Source organism: Chaetura pelagica, unplaced genomic scaffold (assembly GCF_000747805.2).
Source record: "Chaetura pelagica isolate M959 unplaced genomic scaffold, ChaPel_1.0 scaffold138, whole genome shotgun sequence".
Classification (NCBI taxonomy): Eukaryota; Metazoa; Chordata; class Aves; order Apodiformes; family Apodidae; genus Chaetura; species Chaetura pelagica.
This window is the reverse complement of record NW_009954215.1, coordinates 2693155-2711300: the sequence shown is the minus strand read 5'-3', so window position 1 is coordinate 2711300 and position 18146 is coordinate 2693155. Positions and strand designations below refer to the sequence as shown.

At 37.3% G+C, this 18146-nt stretch overlaps 1 protein-coding gene across 1 annotated transcript in view; it reads left to right on the top strand.

Moving 5' to 3' along the window:
• The window catches only part of SMG1 (SMG1 phosphatidylinositol 3-kinase-related kinase), a 100640-nt gene that overhangs the window by 80167 nt on the left and 2327 nt on the right, over positions 1-18146 (top strand). Inside the window, exons 34-58 of the mRNA XM_010003296.1 lie at positions 317-534; positions 729-883; positions 999-1221; positions 2113-2359; positions 3157-3386; positions 3975-4223; positions 4614-4752; positions 4840-4949; positions 5562-5780; positions 6208-6398; positions 7025-7197; positions 7571-7850; positions 8571-8843; positions 8981-9215; positions 10636-10862; positions 12063-12213; positions 12306-12495; positions 12729-13198; positions 14192-14329; positions 15211-15363; positions 15696-15875; positions 16082-16309; positions 16755-16966; positions 17164-17270; positions 18016-18146. Coding sequence (XP_010001598.1) covers positions 317-534; positions 729-883; positions 999-1221; positions 2113-2359; positions 3157-3386; positions 3975-4223; positions 4614-4752; positions 4840-4949; positions 5562-5780; positions 6208-6398; positions 7025-7197; positions 7571-7850; positions 8571-8843; positions 8981-9215; positions 10636-10862; positions 12063-12213; positions 12306-12495; positions 12729-13198; positions 14192-14329; positions 15211-15363; positions 15696-15875; positions 16082-16309; positions 16755-16966; positions 17164-17270; positions 18016-18146 — 5129 coding nt within the window. The remainder of the gene's footprint in view (positions 1-316; positions 535-728; positions 884-998; positions 1222-2112; positions 2360-3156; positions 3387-3974; positions 4224-4613; positions 4753-4839; positions 4950-5561; positions 5781-6207; positions 6399-7024; positions 7198-7570; positions 7851-8570; positions 8844-8980; positions 9216-10635; positions 10863-12062; positions 12214-12305; positions 12496-12728; positions 13199-14191; positions 14330-15210; positions 15364-15695; positions 15876-16081; positions 16310-16754; positions 16967-17163; positions 17271-18015) is intronic.

The following is an 18146-nucleotide window of genomic DNA, read 5'->3' as shown; positions in this document are numbered from 1 at the left end:
AACCTCAAATACATTTTAGCTAATATATTTTTTATACTGGATAAAAGCATCTTGATTTGTTTTTGGTTTTGTTTGGGTTTTTTCCCCTAACTGATACATTCTATCTTGAGAATACTTTTATTATAAGTCCTCACTGATACCTTTAATTTGATTTACCCATTTGGCAAATAAGTTATTTTTTCGCTTTTATCATCATAAACTTCTCCAGTACTTAATATAATATGGGGACCTGATGCTGAATGAAGTATTGAGTGATGTATCTTTCAAGGCCAGAACAGTGTAGCTAATATTTTAACATTTTTTTTTTTAAATTTAGGAAACAAGCTGCCTTCTGCCATCCCTACTTTGCTAGGTAATATTCAAGGAGAAGAACTGTTGGGTGGTGAATGTGATGGAGGGAGCCCCCCAGCTTCTCAAGAAAGTAGTAAAGATGACACAAAAGTTGGATTAAATGAAGATCAAGCAATGATGCAAGATTGTTACAGCAAAATTGTGGAGAAACTCTCTGCTGCAAATCCAACAATGGTATTGCAGGTAAATAATCCAAATGTATGCTACTAGTGCTCTTATTTGAACCACAAAATACATAATTTGTATATCTTATGGGTAGACCTACAGAAGGTCTGGTGCATCTTTGCTATTAGGCTGTCATCTTTTTTCAAGTTGTCTACAAAAATAAAGCTTAATAGTAGTACTCTTTAAAGTGAGTCCTGATTCATTTTGTACAGGTTCAGATGTTAGTGGCTGAGCTGCGCAGAGTCACAGTTCTTTGGGATGAGCTTTGGTTGGGAGTTTTGCTGCAGCAGCACATGTATGTCCTCAGAAGGATTCAACAACTGGAAGATGAAGTCAAGAGGGTCCAAAACAACAACACTTTACGGAAGTATGTTGTCTTTGAATAATTCAAGTGATAATTGTAACATCTGCATATTTTAATATTCTGATTATGGAGTAACTTGGTTTTACAGAGGAAATGTTTCCTGTGTTTTTTTTAATAGAGAAGAGAAAATAGCAATCATGCGTGAGAAGCACACGGCTCTAATGAAGCCCATTGTATTTGCTTTGGAACATGTAAGAAGCATCACTGCAGCTCCTGCAGAAACTCCCCATGAGAAATGGTTCCAGGATAACTATGGAGATGCAATTGAAAATGCACTGGAGAAACTGAAGAATCCTTTGAATCCTGCTAAACCTGGAAGCAGCTGGCTCCCATTTAAAGAGGTACTGTGTGCACAGACTGCAAGTACAATGTGGAGATTCCTGATCCTATTACTGCACTGCATGCTTGACTCTCGCCTTAATATTCTCTTTCTATATCAAAATTGCAGGCTGAAACTTTGTCATCTTTGTAATCACCACAAGCATACTAGAACCTAAAGCACAATAATTTTTCCCTCTAGCAAGTTCTACTGTCTGCATTTTTGCATTTTTACCCAATGAAATGGATTTTATCTTTTTTCAGATTTTTCTGCTGTCTGGGATGCTGTCAGGTTTGGGGGGAGGGGGCTTTATTTTTGGAATATTGTAGTTCTGAAACACTTCATGCCATTGGAATTTAGTTGATTTAAATTTTGCAAGTTGGTACTCAGATTATCTAAGCATAGTCCTTGGGCTGTGCAGCAACTTTTTTTCAATTATGTGGTCTTGTGTTAGGTTTTTTTGATGGGTCTGATGAGAAACAAAATACATATTTACTTGGATATCTGGAGCCAACCTGGTAGTTTTTAAAAGTCTTTGTAGACAGACCAGGTTTTACACACAAAGACTGTTTTTTGTAGTTCCCCTTATGCTTTGCAGAACAAACAAGCAGGTTGTTGAACGCTGCTTTGTTTGACCACAGCTCAAATATTTGACTTCTTTATGATTCTGTGACTTTGATGCTTATCACCAGGCAGAGTGTATTTGCTGCTTAAAATGTGGATTTTAGTTTTGTCATCTTCATCTTGAGCTGTAAATGAATTGGGAGGGTGGCAAGGATGAAATGTACATTAAGAAAAATTTGCATGCTTTCTGGAAGATGACAACATTAAGTCTCTTTTGGTGATGTTTATTTTTTTTAATGCTAGGTGTTAAGGTGAACCTCAACCTAAATAAAAAATTTCTTTGGAATAGGTTATGCTAAGTTTGCAGCAGAGAGCACAGAAACGGGCTAGTTACCTTTTACGACTTGAAGAAATCAGCCCTTGGTTGGCTGCCATGATGAACACTGAAATAGCACTTCCTGGAGAAGTATCTACTAGAGACACAGTCACAATTCATAGTGTGGGCAGCACCATCACAATCCTGCCTACCAAAACCAAACCTAAAAAGCTGCTTTTCCTGGGTTCAGATGGCAAGAACTATCCCTACTTGTTCAAAGGTAAGAAATTGTAGTTTTGTTTGGAAGATGCATGGTTGCAGTTTGTTTTACCTGCCTGCATCATATGGAGAAAGTCATTTGGAGCATCTGCTCCCTCTCTTCTCACCTCCCACTTCATTATACATTTTCAAGGAATTTTCCTTTGTGAAGCTGTAACTCAGGGGCGTTTTAGATCCCTTCTTTATAAGGATCACACCAGGAGCATTGTTCTTCTTGCATCTGGATCAGATTAGATGGATGCATGTTTGCAGAAGCTTAAGGTTGCACCCAGAAGAGAACTTCAGAGGCTTCCTGCCTTTCCTGAAAGGGAAAGACATATTCATTATGTTAGTAGCTGTTGTGTACTGCTCATAGAGAGGGCTGTCATAAACTGGTGATTCTAGAGGTTTAGTGCTATGTAAACATTTAGGTTTAGGCTGAACACCTCATCCTTAATCTGTGTAATTTAAAAAGCTGTTCATAGTCTGAAATGAAGCAGGATTTCAAAACAATGCTGAATTTTGGGTTTCAAGGCTTTCTGCCTTTTCTGAAAGGGAAAGACATTCATTATGTTAGTAGCTGTTGTGTACTGCTCACAGAGAGGGCTGTCATAAACTGGTGATTCTAGAGGTTTAGTGCTATGTAAACATTTAGGTTTAGGCTGAACACCTCATCCTTAATCTGTGTAATTTAAAAAGCTGTTCATAGTCTGAAATGAAGCAGGATTTCAAAACAATGCTGAATTTTGGGTTTCAAGAAAGGTTTTTTTTTTTCTTTAATCTAGAAACGAAATTTTAAACAAAAAAAATTTATTGTAGGCTTGGAAGACTTGCATCTAGATGAAAGAATCATGCAGTTCTTGTCAATTGTGAACACAATGTTTGCTACTATTAACCGCCAAGAGACACCAAGGTTCCATGCGAGGCACTACTCGGTGACTCCTCTGGGAACAAGATCAGGCTTGATCCAGTGGGTGGATGGAGCTACACCTTTGTTTGGTCTTTACAAGCGGTGGCAACAGCGAGAAGCTGCTTTACAAGCACAAAAGGTAGCAGCTGTGTTTTATGCTGTTAGAATAAGTAAGAAAGGAAACCTTTATTCTGAATTGCTTTGCAATTCTAAATAATGCACACAAATTATTGTGTTTTGTTTTTAATGTAGAATGGTTCTGTATATTAATATATCTTGGGATTTCACCAGATGTCAGTGAAATTGCATATATGTATTATATAAATTACAGTGTGTAACATAAATATAATATACGTAATAACATCATATAAATACATTCTGGTATGGTAATTCAAGGAGAACTTGTTTTGAGCAGACAGAATTAACCTTGGTGAACATTATTTTAGTTGCACATCTCATTCTCTTGCTCATTTCATTTAAAGTAATAGTTTTCACGTTTATATTTTTTGTATTTACCTTGGTAAGACCTAGAGTTAGGCCACAATGATGTGTTTTCAGTGTATTTAGGCTTTTTTTATCTATTGAATTTTGAAAGAATTCTCTATGCTGTAAAAATCATCCCCCGTAGACAAGAATATTTATTTTCTTTCTCACCAAAACTGAAGTTGGGTTACTTTTCTGTGGGAAGGAGCTGCAAAACATGAACTATCATTTTTACCTCTTCTAGGCTCAAGACTCTTACCAGACTCCTCAAAATCCTGGAATAGTGCCTAGACCCAGTGAACTTTACTACAGTAAAATTGGACCTGCTTTAAAGGCAGTTGGGCTTAGTCTTGATGTGTCACGTCGTGACTGGCCCTTGAACGTCATGAGGGCTGTTCTAGAAGAACTGATGGAAGCAACTCCTCCAAATCTCCTAGCTAAGGAACTCTGGTCATCGTGTACTACACCAGATGAATGGTGGAGAGTTACACAGGTGAGTTAAAACAGTTATATTTCCCCTTTGAAAGGCTGTGTTTTTAATGGGATGTGGGGCAAAAAATGCCTGGGATGTGTTAAAGCAGTGATACTTGTGAGCTAGGTGAGCCTAGGACTGATGAAGTTTCATGTAACAGGAGGTGTTGGTAATAGTACCATCTGGAATAACTGGGTATTTACCTCATAGCTCTACATTATTATACTGGAATTATCAGCGTAAGACATGAAAACTCTTATAAGATATCATCAGGAAACAAATAGAATACAGCTTGGTATAAGTTGGTTTTGATTTGTGTTACACTTAAAATAATGTTTAAAGATCGTAGTCAGTCCAATGTGTTGGCAGAGGATTCCCACAAATAATTTTTTCCTGAAACTCTCTTTAAAGTCTTATGCAAGATCCACTGCAGTTATGTCCATGGTTGGCTACATCATTGGTCTTGGAGACAGACATCTGGATAATGTTCTTATAGATATGACTACAGGAGAAGTTGTCCACATAGATTATAATGTTTGCTTTGAAAAAGGTAATTTAAAAAATGCTCTATGTTATTCAAATAAAAGGTTTCCTTTCTTGATAATTAAAAGAAACAACTTACATTTTTATCTTAAAGGGAAAAGCCTTAGAGTACCAGAGAAAGTTCCCTTCCGGATGACGCACAATATTGAAACAGCACTTGGAGTGACTGGTGTAGAAGGGGTTTTCAGGCTTTCTTGTGAGCAGGTAAGCTTGGAAACCTGCAGAAGACTGAGGGGCTGTCACTTGCCAAATACTTAGTACTTTCCTATTAAACATTCTGCTGTTGATTTATAAAGCCTTCACCTTTTCTGCTGTGATTTTAATTAAACTTATTTTAGCTACATCCTATAGTAGGTCTTTAAGAAATATTAAGGTGTGAGATAAATGCATATGCAAGTAGTGGTACAGCTATAATTCAGGGGAGAAGGGGGTTTTGGAGCTCTGGAAGTGGAGTGTTGTTTTTCCTGAACTTTTTTTTGTGAAGTTTAGCTTTTACCCTTTTTCTTCAGGACTTATAAATGCAACTGATATGTTTTTAAGAAGAAAAATGCTCCAAACAAAGGAGAGTTTTCTTCCTCAAGTGACTGTTGCCAGAGCATAGAGTTTGTGTGGAAGGCTAGAATGCAGTCTCTAGCTTTAATGATGTTGCTGCAGGCTGGCTGTATTTTTTACATCCTGTGATGGTCTTCCCATCTTGATGCTGGTTAGGGATAAGTAACAGATTTTGGTACCTACTCGAGTATTTTGCATTTTAAATTCCATTGTTTTACAAGAATAATGCAGGATCAGAATGAGCCTGTTGAAAATCTGATGCAGGTCCTTCATATTATGCGTCGTGGGAGAGAAACTTTGCTTACATTGCTGGAAGCTTTTGTTTATGATCCTCTGGTGGACTGGACAGCAGGAGGCGAAGCAGGGTTTGCTGGAGCTGTCTATGGAGGTGGTGGCCAACAGGCTGAAAACAAGCAGAGCAAAAGAGAAATGGAAAGAGATATTACACGGAGTCTCTTTTCTTCAAGAGTGGCTGAGATCAAGGTGAGTTCACTATAATAATGTTCTATTTATAACCAAAGTAGGCCCTATGATTTAATTTCATTTATTTGCATTCTGGGGGTGCTGGAAGAGGTGGCACTTTTTTACAGTTCACAAATGTTACTGAGTCAAACTGAGTTTGCATTGAAGGAAGTGCTTATATGGAACTTACACTTATTTAGTTTTCATTTTCTGTGTGCTTAATTCTAAAACATGTTTTAATGTTTTGCCTGAATCTGTGTTAGAGAAATGAAAATAGAGGTTCAGAGAACAGTCTTAAACTAAGTATGTCTTTAGGCTCTAGCACTTGTAGCACTGGAGGCAGTCCTAGATGAACAACATAATCAAAGTGTTAAATGCTGCCACAGACTACTTTCTCTGACATGTTTGAACTAAGTCCAGTTCTATAATTTCTGTGTCTTGGTTATAGGTTAACTGGTTTAAGAACAGAGATGAAATGCTTGCTGTGCTGCCAAAATTGGACAGTAGTTTAGAAGAGTATCTGAACCTGCAAGAGCAGTTGACAGATGTAGAGAAGTTGCAAGGAAAACTACTGGAAGAGATAGAATTTCTGGAAGGTGCAGAAGGAGTGGATCATCCCTCCCACACGCTTCAGCACAGGTACAGAGGAGCCAGGAATCTCACAGTTCAATACAGCTGGTGATTTAGTAATGTACTTACAAGTTAAATGTTTATATATATATATATATATGAGAGAGATTAATAGCTGGGTAAAACCTGTTTTTACAGTAAGCAAGTCACTCCTTGTACAGAAGAACTACTGAAACTATTTTCCTACTGAATAATCTTACTTCTGTCCTGTGCCTCACACTCCATCATAATTACCAGTGCTAGTCCATGTTCCACACTGGACCCTGACGGCCTTAAGAGACAGACTGTGCTGCCTGTGGTGTCCCATTAAATTAATCCACATAATGCAGCTACCAATAAATAACACACAATCTTTTCATCTAAATTTCTAATTATTTAACTTATTTTTCAAGTTTATTTGAAATTGATCAAGGATTTAAGAATTGCATGAATAAGCATATGCATTTATTATTTTGTAGCAAAGTAGAATTAATTAGTAACACAACACTGTTAAAGCTTTATATAGTTGGTAAGAATATACTTGTTTTCTGGTCAACAACGTCCTTGAATTATTCAATATATTTTTGTATTCAATATAGTTAAGTATTTTTTTTTTTTTGTAGTACTTACTTGATTCTGTGGCTTCAATAATTCAGGTATTCTGAGCACACACAGTTGCAGTCTCAACAAAGAGCTGTCCAGGAAGCAATCCAGGTGAAGCTGAATGAGTTTGAGCAGTGGATTACACATTACCAGACTGCTTTCAGTAACTTAGAAGCAACACAACTTGCAAGTCTTCTTCAAGAAATCAGCACACAAATGGACCTAGGTATAAAACAGTATTTCTGGGTTTTTTTTAATGATTTGAAAATAACTAGAGTTTAGTATCAGGTGGCATTCTGAGTGTGCTCTAACTTAAAGGCAAGTACCTCTATATAATAAATGAAAAGGGTGTTCTTTGAAGGGTGATTTCAAGTATTGAAGGTTTTTGTGCCAACTTGTCCAAAGGAACTTGTCTGTCTTAGTCTAGCTGAGCACAAGATTATTCTCTTATGTTCAAAATTCTCAATACAAATTCTTTGTGCCTCCTCTATCACAAATAAGAGAGTATTTTTGAAAATATGTTAGCACTCAGTACTTGTATGCTATAAAATGTATGTGCTTGAGAGATGTGTCTTAAATTTAATGATCTTTCTTAAAAGGTCCTCCAAGTTATGTACCAGCAACAGCATTTCTGCAAAATGCAGGCCAGGCACATCTCATCAGTCAGTGTGAACAACTGGAAGGAGAAGTTGGTGCTCTTCTCCAGCAGAGAAGATCTGTGTTACGTGGTTGTCTTGAACAATTGCACAACTATGCAACAGTAGCTCTTCAGTATCCAAAAGCTGTGTTTCAGAAACACCGAATAGAGCAGTGGAAAACCTGGATGGAAGAACTCATCTGTAACATGACAATAGAACGTTGTCAAGATATCTTTAGGAAGTAAGTTGACAGAATAATGGGCTGTTTGAAGAACTTAATTTTCAAGCTACTTCAGGATTTAAGTTTTCTAACTGAACTGAATACTTTTGCAAGGTCTGATCTAAATATAAAGCAGGACCAGATTCCAAGTTGAGTTGTAGTTCCAGAAGTTTGGAGAAAAAGAGGAAAATCTACTTTAAAAATGTTGTTCCAGAGTTTAATCCATGTACTGCAAAAGAAAACCAGTTATTGTTGCCCTGTAATGAACAAATAAAAGACAATATTTGTGACTTTAGGATAGTGATATTTAGGAGTTTTTAAAACTTGTAGTATTTAAAAAACACTTAAGCCAAAGAAATACTTTTTTATTAAAGTAGATTTTCAAGGATTTGTTTGTTTTTTCATCTAAAGTCAGGCCATTTTGGCATTACTATTGCTAGGCTTACAAGATCTGTGTTTTATTCAGGCATTTACATTGAAACCTGTTTCCTTCCTATTTCTACTCACTTGCCTCAAGGCCTACTGATTGTCCTTACAAATAGTTATGAAATATGTTGCATGCTAGGACTCTATCCAAGTGTCATTAGGGTGGCCATCAACTGCTGTGGTATTTAGACTGGATGTGAAGTAGGTGATGTAGCACCTGTTCAAATGTGGAGCGTTTTTCCTATCCACAGAGCAGAATACAATATGCTAGCCCTTGAGAAGGGAGAGGTTTATCATTGTGCCCTTGCTTCACAGGTATGAAATGCAGTATGCTCCTCAGCCACCCCCAAGTATGTGTCAGTTCATCACCGCGACAGAAATGACTCTGCAGCGCTACGCGGCAGATATCAACAACAGGCTGATCAGGCAGGTGGAGCGGTTGAAACAGGAGGCAGTTACTGTGCCTGTTTGTGAGGACCAGCTGAAAGAAATTGAACGCTGCATAAAGGTTTTCCTTCATGAAAATGGAGAGGAGGGCTCCCTGAGCTTAGCCAGCGTTATCATCTCTGCTCTTTGTACGCTGACGAGGTGAGTTGCCTCCTGTGACCTTTTTTTGTCTGCACTGATGTTTGAGAGCACATAAAAGCAATAATCAAGTGACATAATTGCATGTGGAGAGTACAGGAGCAGGCAGACACTGTAACTAAGTGTTGTGGTTTGTTTAGGCGAAATCTGATGATGGAGGGTGCAGCATCTAGTGCTGGAGAGCAGCTGGTTGATTTGACTTCAAGAGATGGAGCCTGGTTCTTGGAGGAGCTTTGCAGCATGAGTGGGAATGTTACGTGCCTTGTGCAGTTGCTGAAGCAGTGTCATCTTGTACCCCAGGACTTGGATATTCCTAACCCAATAGAAGCATCAGAAGCTGTTCACTTAGCGAATGGAGTATATATCTCACTTCAGGTGATACTTAATTTTATGTTACTTTCTCTTTACTCATTCTCAACTTTCTAAGACTTCACCTAAGGCATTCTTAACAGCTTCTTCCTTAAACAGCTAAATGTTTGTTTATGATAATGCTGAGATTTTTTTCTTGGACTTCAGTCTTGATTGCTGTTATTTGGCTGAGCTTACTAAGCATTTGCTACTGCCATTTACATTTTGATTGGTTGAAAGAAAACATTTTTATCTATACTTGACAAATTGTAAAAACTGTTGCCATGTAAGTAAGCATGAGAAAGAGGTTAATATCAGATTTATACAGACATCAGTTTCATGTCTTGCTTTCATCCTTTTATTCTGTTGCTGACAGCCCAGAGCAGCTTCCTAACTTCAATCTGTGCTCTGTTTTCTGTGCCTGCTAGGCCTTACTTATTCTTGTCTGAAACAAGCAGTTTGAAACAGATTGTTTTGCAGGCCCTTGTCTCCAAGATTAGGAAAGGGAAAAACACATTTATACTTTTGTATTTTAGAAGTGTTTCCACTTTAATAAAATAAACATTATTGGCAGCTTGAGTAAAATATTTGTGGAAGACCTAGATGGTTTGTAAACTGTGGCTGGTGTAAATAGCTTTTTGAAGCTTTTGGTTCCACTGTATTGTATTCGAAAAATACTTTCCTCCCAACCTGTGTAACCACACTGAGATCTTTCTTTCTTTGCTTCTCCAAGTATTCATGTTTCAGAGCTTTTTCAGAAACATGCTTGCAATTTCATTGCATTGCAACTGAGATCTTTCACCCACACATTGTAGTCCTCCCTGTGAGCTCTTAGATAAGATGTGTAGCTCACTGGGCAGTCAAGATGACTAATCTTTTTGGTGTGTCTTGACTCATTTTGGAGACAGGGTACATTGGTTGGTTCCTTCTGTAGCTATTTTTAGCCCTTTGATATATTCTGCTTGGGGTATAGTGCTTTATGCCACTTAAGGTATTGTTTTTCTTACCTGCAGTGATTTCTGTGACATGAGGAGGACTCTAGCAAAATAATCACTGTCTGGGAGGTTTTTGATTCTTTTATTTTGCCTAGTCCAATCAGGATAGCAAATCACAAATTCAGTAAATAATTTAAGTTCCTCATAGTTATGTAATGAAAAAGATAAGCTAAATAATTTTATGAAATTTATCTGTGAAGTGTGATCTCTGTACCACTAATCTGCTGAGGATTGCTGTGAGGTGCTGCTGCTGATGCTGTTGAGGTGATTGTTGCTTTCTTTGTTTTTAAGGTGGAAAAAAAGAAGTAGATATTGACCCTTGGCTGACCATCATATTATCTTTTAGACAATATCTACTGCAGGGTAGCATAATACTAACATTAGAAAGATGTTGTATATGATACTTTTGAGAGGAAAGCATTTCTTATGTTTTTGTACTCGCTTCCCAACAGGAATTGAATTCAAATTTCCGACAGATCATTTTCCCTGAAGCACTTAGGTGCCTAATGAAAGGAGAGTATACTTTAGAGAGTATGCTGCATGAATTGGATAACCTGATTGAACAGACAACTGATGGAGTCCCTTTGCAAACATTGGTTGAATCTCTGCAGGCCTACTTACGAAATGCTGCTATGGGACTAGAGGAAGAAACACATACTCATTACATTGATGTTGCAAGGTAAATAACTTTTTTTTTTAGTTCAGGTATGAGAGAGCTAAGACTGCAGAACATGAGTTTCTCCAAATGTTATTTGTTTGAGGTACAGGCTTTTCTTGCCCAAGAATACCCTAAAGCAGAGTGCAGTGTCTGAAGCACGTTTCCTCTCCCTGTTTGTGTGTTTATCTGCACACATACAAAGAAGTAGAGAGCTGTGGCAATTTACATTATCTGCTTAAAGCTCCCTATCTGCAATCAACTTTTTCTAAAATATGTAGTTGTGATTTAATGTTTGAAGTTAAGGGATGCTAAAAATAGGGACCGGTCCATTAGTTTGTGGGAGGAACCTGTGAAAGGGAGAGCTTGTAACCATGGCACTCCTCTCGTCAGGAGCTTTGGTGAGCAGCTTTTGCATGGTGCATCAGTGACTGGATTAAGAAAAACATAACATAAGGAAACAAAGCTGCAAACAAACAAAAAGCCTTGTCCATCTTGTAATGTGAGACAGCACCTTTCTGGGAAAGTGCTTGGCAGACAAGTGAGCCAATTCAAAAGCTTCCTGCCAAGTAGTAGTGATCTAGCTGCTTTTCTTGAGCCAGTTACGGTGGCTCCATCAGTGGTACAATGAAGCTTGCAATACTACTTGCAATTTACTTTTTTTCTCTTAGGTTAATTTTCTTCATGGTTTACCCATTGGCAAGCCTGCTCAGCCTGTTAGTTGAGGATCAAAAGTGAGATAAGGGAGGGAGAGGAAAAGACCACCCTTTCAGGACCGGCAAGCTGTTAAATCATCTCAGCCATAATCTGAGACCTCATCCTCCACCTTTTTACCCCATACTCCAGTCAGTCAGTTATATATGTGTATGTTATAAAAGCAGTACTTGGTTTTCAAGGAAGGAAAGGTGATAGTTACATCACTTACTTTTCACAACTTTTTATCATGCTCGTAGGAAGTACAGTCTGTGTCCTCTACCTGTGTTTTAAGTTGGCTTTGTAGCTGATCCTTTAATAGTCCTGTCATACATGGTATCCTTAACTGTTCTGATTAGACCAGCATTAGGATTCACATGGTGTATGAAGAAGAGCCTGCAAAAATTTCACCTTGTTAAAATGCAACTGAATTTCTATCTGCTGTAGCTGGGTGATCAATCAGTTTAAGTAAATTATTATTATTTTTTTTAATAGACTAAGCAAAACCATGTAAATTTTCTTTTTTTTAAGGGTACTTCATGCACAGTATGGTGAGCTAATTCAGCCAAGAAATGGTTCAGTTGATGAAACTCCGAAAATGTCAGCTGGTCAGATGCTTTTGGTAGCCTTTGATGGAATGTTTGCTCAAGTGGAAACTGCGTTTGGTTTATTGATAGAAAAGGTACGGATTTGTTCTTTTCAGAGTACTCTTTTAGTCAGGAGTATTAAAAGTTGTATAAAACACAAACTAATTGTTCCCTTTACATTTCTCAGCTAAACAAGATGGAAATACCTGTTGCTTGGCGTAAGATTGACATAATTAGGGAGGCCCGCAGCACCCAAGTCAACTTCTTTGATGATGACAACAATCGCCAAGTTCTAGAGGAGATTTTTTTTCTGAAGAGGCTGCAAACAATCAAAGAATTTTTCACGCTTTGTGGTACCTTTTCTAAAACATTGTCAGGTAAATAAATCTTAACAAATACTCAGTATTGCACTAACCACTTCTCATCCTGGGTCATATATGGAAGGTTACATTGTAGTAAAAGTGACCATCACTTTACATTCCTCTCTAAAGGACAAGTATGCTGAAATGAAAAATTTAATGCCTGGAATCTTGCTGGGTTTATAAATCTGATAGTATTTTTCTTGATGCATCAAATGTTGGTAACAAAAATATTTTTTTTCCTTCAAAAGGGATCAGTTCACTTGAAGACCAGAATGCAGTAAATGGACCTGTTCAGATTGTCAATGTGAAAGCCCTTTACAGAAACTCATGTTTTAGTGAAGACCAAATGGCTAAACCAATCAAGGCTTTTACAGCTGACTTTGTGAGACAGCTTTTAATTGGACTTCCAAATCAAGCTTTGGGACTGACCTTGTGCAGTTTCATCAGTGCTTTGGGTGTTGATATCATTGCTCAGGTGGAAGCTAAAGACTTTGGAGCAGAAAGCAAAGTTTCTGTGGATGACCTGTGCAAGAAAGCTGTGGAGCACAACATCCAAATTGGCAAGTTCTCTCAGTTGGTGATGAACAGGGCAACAGTCCTGGCCAGTTCATACGACACAGCGTGGAAGAAGCACGACCTAGTGCGCAGACTTGAGACCAGTATTTCATCTTGCAAGACCAGTCTTCAGAGAGTACAGCTGCACATTGCCATGTTCCAGGTAAGACCACACCACGTGTTAATTATCACCAATTTTTGTCAGTGGAAAATGAGCTTTAGTTACTGTGTTTGAGCCCAAGGAATCTGTATTTTGTTGAGTGAGCTGTAGAGCACGTTAATGGATTTGATAAAGTATTTTGGGTTTTAATTATTCTGTAAATTGATAAAGGAAGAAGTGTTGCAGCTAGCTTCTTCTGAGGCCAGCTGCTTTACAAGATGCAAATGTGCCAATGTGTAAATTTTGAGTGAATATACCTAATTTTTTCCAATAACCATGAAGTAATTTATTAGAAAAGAAGTCATTCACTGGCTTTCTTACTAGCAAAGTCATCCCATTCTCCCCTTTTTCAAACAGACTGTGACTTTCTGGTTTAAGCAACCTCCTCCCTTAGAGTGTGCCTTGCTGAATGTCATCTTGCACCTTTCTTTCAAAGTTTTACTCTAACTTTCTCCACTGTTTCACCTCATGAAAAATTACAACAGCAGCAGCAATCCTAAGAATGTTCTTCTAAGACTTTAGATAAATGCCATTGTGTGCCTTGAACAAGTACCCTGTTGTGTTTTAGGATCGTTGGTCTTCATTTGTAGTGCTTTGTAGTTTAAGGGTAAAGACTTTCTCCATGTCACCTAATAAACCATTTCATAGACAGATAAGCAAAATTGTCTTGGTTTTAGGGCATCACAAGTGAATTGTTTCTTAATATAGATGGATTTTATCTTTAGATCAAGGAAATGTGTGAAAATCACTTCTAGTAACTTAATGACTGATTAATGGTATAAATATCCAAGCCAGCAAAACATAGCTTACACTACTTACATAACTTAGCACTCTCTGATTTAGAATTCAAGATGTGCTGGTATCATCTGGCACTTGGCACTTTTAAAACACCTTTACTTAGAAAGTGTCCCAGAGTACTAGAATTGCTGTTTGTGAAGCAAAATCTTTTGTGCTGAGTAATGCTGATAATGGAGTATTCCCATTGTTTTCTTAAAGTGGCAGCATGAAGATCTCCTCATCGGTCGCCCACAAGCTATTTCTGTTACTCCTCCACCTCGTTCTGCAATTTTAGCCAGCATGAAAAAGAAACTCCACACACTCAGTCAGATTGAAGCTTCAATTGCAACAGTCCAGGTACTGCTGTTGTTTGGGAGGTTTGTTCAGCAGCACAGTGGAATGTGACTCTTAACAAACTGCAAGATTATCTTCTGCCTCCAGATTGTGTTCTCTCTCCTGCTACTGAAGCACAAGTTTAGTGCTTGATCTCTTTTCAGTCTGTCTGCTGTATGTTACAATGTTGGATTTTGTGATCTCATACAAAATACTCTCTGAAATGTCAGTAAATCTATTTCATGAGTGAAAATATGAATTTGTGAAAGTAGCTTTCCTTCTCATGGCTGATCAGGCTCCTGTTCTTGAAGTTTGTCTGACTTAGCCAGGAAAATGCTAGTAAAAATGATCTAAGTGTCAAATGCTTCCTTTGTAGGTCTGAGCACGTCAGTTATTCTGTGTCTAGGTTCCAGTCTGTTGAGGCTTGTTTGGTTTTTAGACTTTTGGGTATCAGTAACACACAATGTTTAGTTTAAAATAAATACTACTTATCTTCTTGAATTTTTAGGAGCTTTTTAGTTTTTTGAAGATTATTTCTAAGACAATCTGGGACTTCTGTGATTGAATATAATTTTTAGTGTAGAAATGTGACTACTTATAACTTGCTTTTGTTTTTATTTTTGTTTCTGGTAGGTTAAAATCTAGGCATGTGACTTTTATTTCCATAACAATCAAATACAGTTGTGATGTGTGCTGAAAATAAACCTTTAAACAGCATAAGCTAATGTTCTAACATTTGTCAGTCATTAATACTTTATTATTGGATATAAGTACGGGTATAAGAATGTGTCTGCATGTGTTATATATGCCGAACTTTTTTAAGTTAGGCAGTTAGGCTTAAGATTATAAGCATCATCATGGGTTATCTGTATCTTCATTGTTGGTTTTTTTTCTTCCCCAATCAGGAGAAACTAGCAGCACTTGAAGCAAGTATTGAGCAGCGTTTAAAATGGGCAGGAGGTGCTAATCCTGCACTGGCACCAGTCTTGCAAGATTTTGATGCCACTATTGCTGAAAGAAGAAATCTGGTACTGAAAGAAAGTCAAAGAGCAAGTCAGGTACTATACACAAGTACAGTTCTGTTGACTTTTAAGTGTGTTTGCTCTTTATTTCCTATTTGATATTTATGTAGAAGATAATTTTTTTCTTCCCCAGCCTCTAAAGAGCAAACATAGATAAGTAAATACTTCTGGGAATCACATCTTAAAATCAATATGAATAAACTCTGGGACAGTTGCTGCAGGGTTGTATGACCCTGAAATGATATTGCTGCTATAACAGGGTGGCTTTACTGCTGCATTTAAATTCTTCCTTTTAAGGACATAATGTGATTTGTATAATAGACAGTTTAATTGAAATAATTTTTTCTCACTCTTGCTTTGATTTTCAGGTCACTTTCCTCTGCAGTAATATCATTCATTTTGAAAGTTTACGTACCAGAACAGCAGAAGCCTTAAACCTTGATGCTGCATTATTTGAACTTCTCAAACGCTGTCAGCAAATGTGTTCGTTTGCGTCGCAGTTCAACAGTTCAGTCTCTGAACTGGAGCTTCGTCTACTGCAGAGGGTGGTAAGTAAAGGTCAAAGCAAAGTGTGTAACATTTCAGAAACACTGCAATCATGAGTTCTCAATTCTGTCTAAATTAATGCTATGTATACCTTCTGTGGATTACAGAGTTTGTTCCATTAGCTGCTAAACACTTGGCGGGGGCATCTACACAGTAATTGGCTTTTATCTCTGGATACAGATATAAAAAATGTTTCTGTTATTTTTAGGGCACTGGTCTTGAGCATCCTATTGGCAGCTCTGAATGGCTTCACTCAGCTCACAAGCAGTTGACCCAGGAAATATCTACACAGAGAACAGTACAAACAGAAAGAGAACAGCAAATAGAAACAGTTTGTGAAACAATTCAGAACCTGGTGGATAGTATTAAAACTGTGCTCACGGGTCATAACAGACAACTTGGAGATGTCAAACATCTACTGAAAGCTATGGCAAAGGTATGCCTAAAACTTAATTGAGTTTATTCTTCAAACCCACATCAGTACAATTTTAAGAAAAGTAACAAGTGTAACTGTTTTTCAGAGTATCTAGAAACAGTGAAATGTGTTCATGCACATGTACTCAAGATGTAAAATTAATTTCATCTCTGAGAATTCATAAAGCTTTCTTTCTCTAGTTAGGGTAATCAGACTGGTTGAATTACACGTTTTCTTTCATTTGACAGTTGAAACATTTTCTTTGTGTTTTACAAATCCTCTTTGTTTTTAATCAGTAAAACATTTAATCTTCAATTTAATTTTCTTGAAATGTAACTAAAAATAATTTGTAAGTTATTTGTAGTCAAATGACAAACTAAGGGGCTGAAAAAGGCTGAGGAGTGCTGAACTTGTTCTTGGCTAAAATACAGCAAATAGTTAACCTTTTTGCATATCTTTGTTACAGGATGAGGAAGCAGCTTTGGCAGACGGTGAAGATGTTCCCTATGACAATAGTGTCAGGCAGTTCTTGGGTGAATATAAATCGTGGCAAGATAATATTCAGACAGTTTTGTTTACACTAGTTCAGGTTATGGGTCAAGTCCGCAGTCAGGAACATGTTGAAATGCTGCAGGAAATAACTCCCACCTTGAAAGAACTGAAAACACAGAGCCAGAGGTAAGAAAGGCACCGTCTCTTGATGAAGGCATTTTGCTTATCCATTTGTGTATAGCAGAAGCACAGCATAGGGTACCCACTTGGTGGTTGTATTAGAATGCAGAAATCTTTTTGCAAAATGTGGCTTAACTTTATTTTTGAGTTTTCAATAAGTCAATAGTTGCATAGATATTGATCAGCTCTGTTATGTTTCCTAGTGTCTACAATAACCTGGTGGGTTTTGCATCACCCTTAGTCACGGATACATCAAATGAATGCTCAAGCCCAACATCAGCTGCTACATATCAGCCAACCTTTGCTGCAGGTAATACTTGAAAAAGCACAACCATTAAGATGTCAGGAGGTGACATTAGAGAGGGAATTATAACTTCTATTAAATTTTTAAATACAGACAATCTCAATAAGATTATAAAAGCCTATAAAATTCAAGTCATTCCACATATGATGCTGAACGGCCGTGTGATCGTAGCCTTTAAATAGCCATCAGGATCTGGATTCACTCCAGAAAGCCCAGAATATATGGAATGCATTGTCATGTACCAACTGAACTGTAATTTCTGTTGAAATTAGTATGAAAATTTATGGTGAAATCTGAATTAAACCTGAAACCCCCAAAGCATTTTTGTTTGCAAAATTTTCTTTCCAGTTAAAAACATGAGTAAAGTTTCTCATGAGTGTAGGTGTATTTCTCTCTAAAGCTTTATTCTACTGTCAATATGTTGACTTAAGTGCAGGTTCCTGATTTCTACCAAGAATTGTATTTTATAGCTGTCATACAAAATTATAGAAGTAGAGGTTAAGAGGGCCCATAAAATTTAGCTTAATGAAAATTCATGTTTTACAATGGAATAAAACCTCTTATGAAGTGAAATAAATTAGAAAACTGAAAGATTGAAGAGAGAAGAATTTAAAATACAAGTTTAGAATGCATTTATACTGATAACTGCATTTGATACATGTTTAGTTATGCTTTTTCTTGCATCTATAGTGCATGTATAGTGTATAGTGTAGTGTGAATACTTCTAAGTACTTTTAAACTTCCTTTACAGCTGTACGTAGCAATACAGGGCAGAAAACTCAGCCAGAGGTGATGTCACAGAATGCAAGGAAGCTAATTCAGAAAAATCTTGCCACATCAGCAGATACTCCTCCAAGCACAGTCCCAGGAACTGGAAAGAGT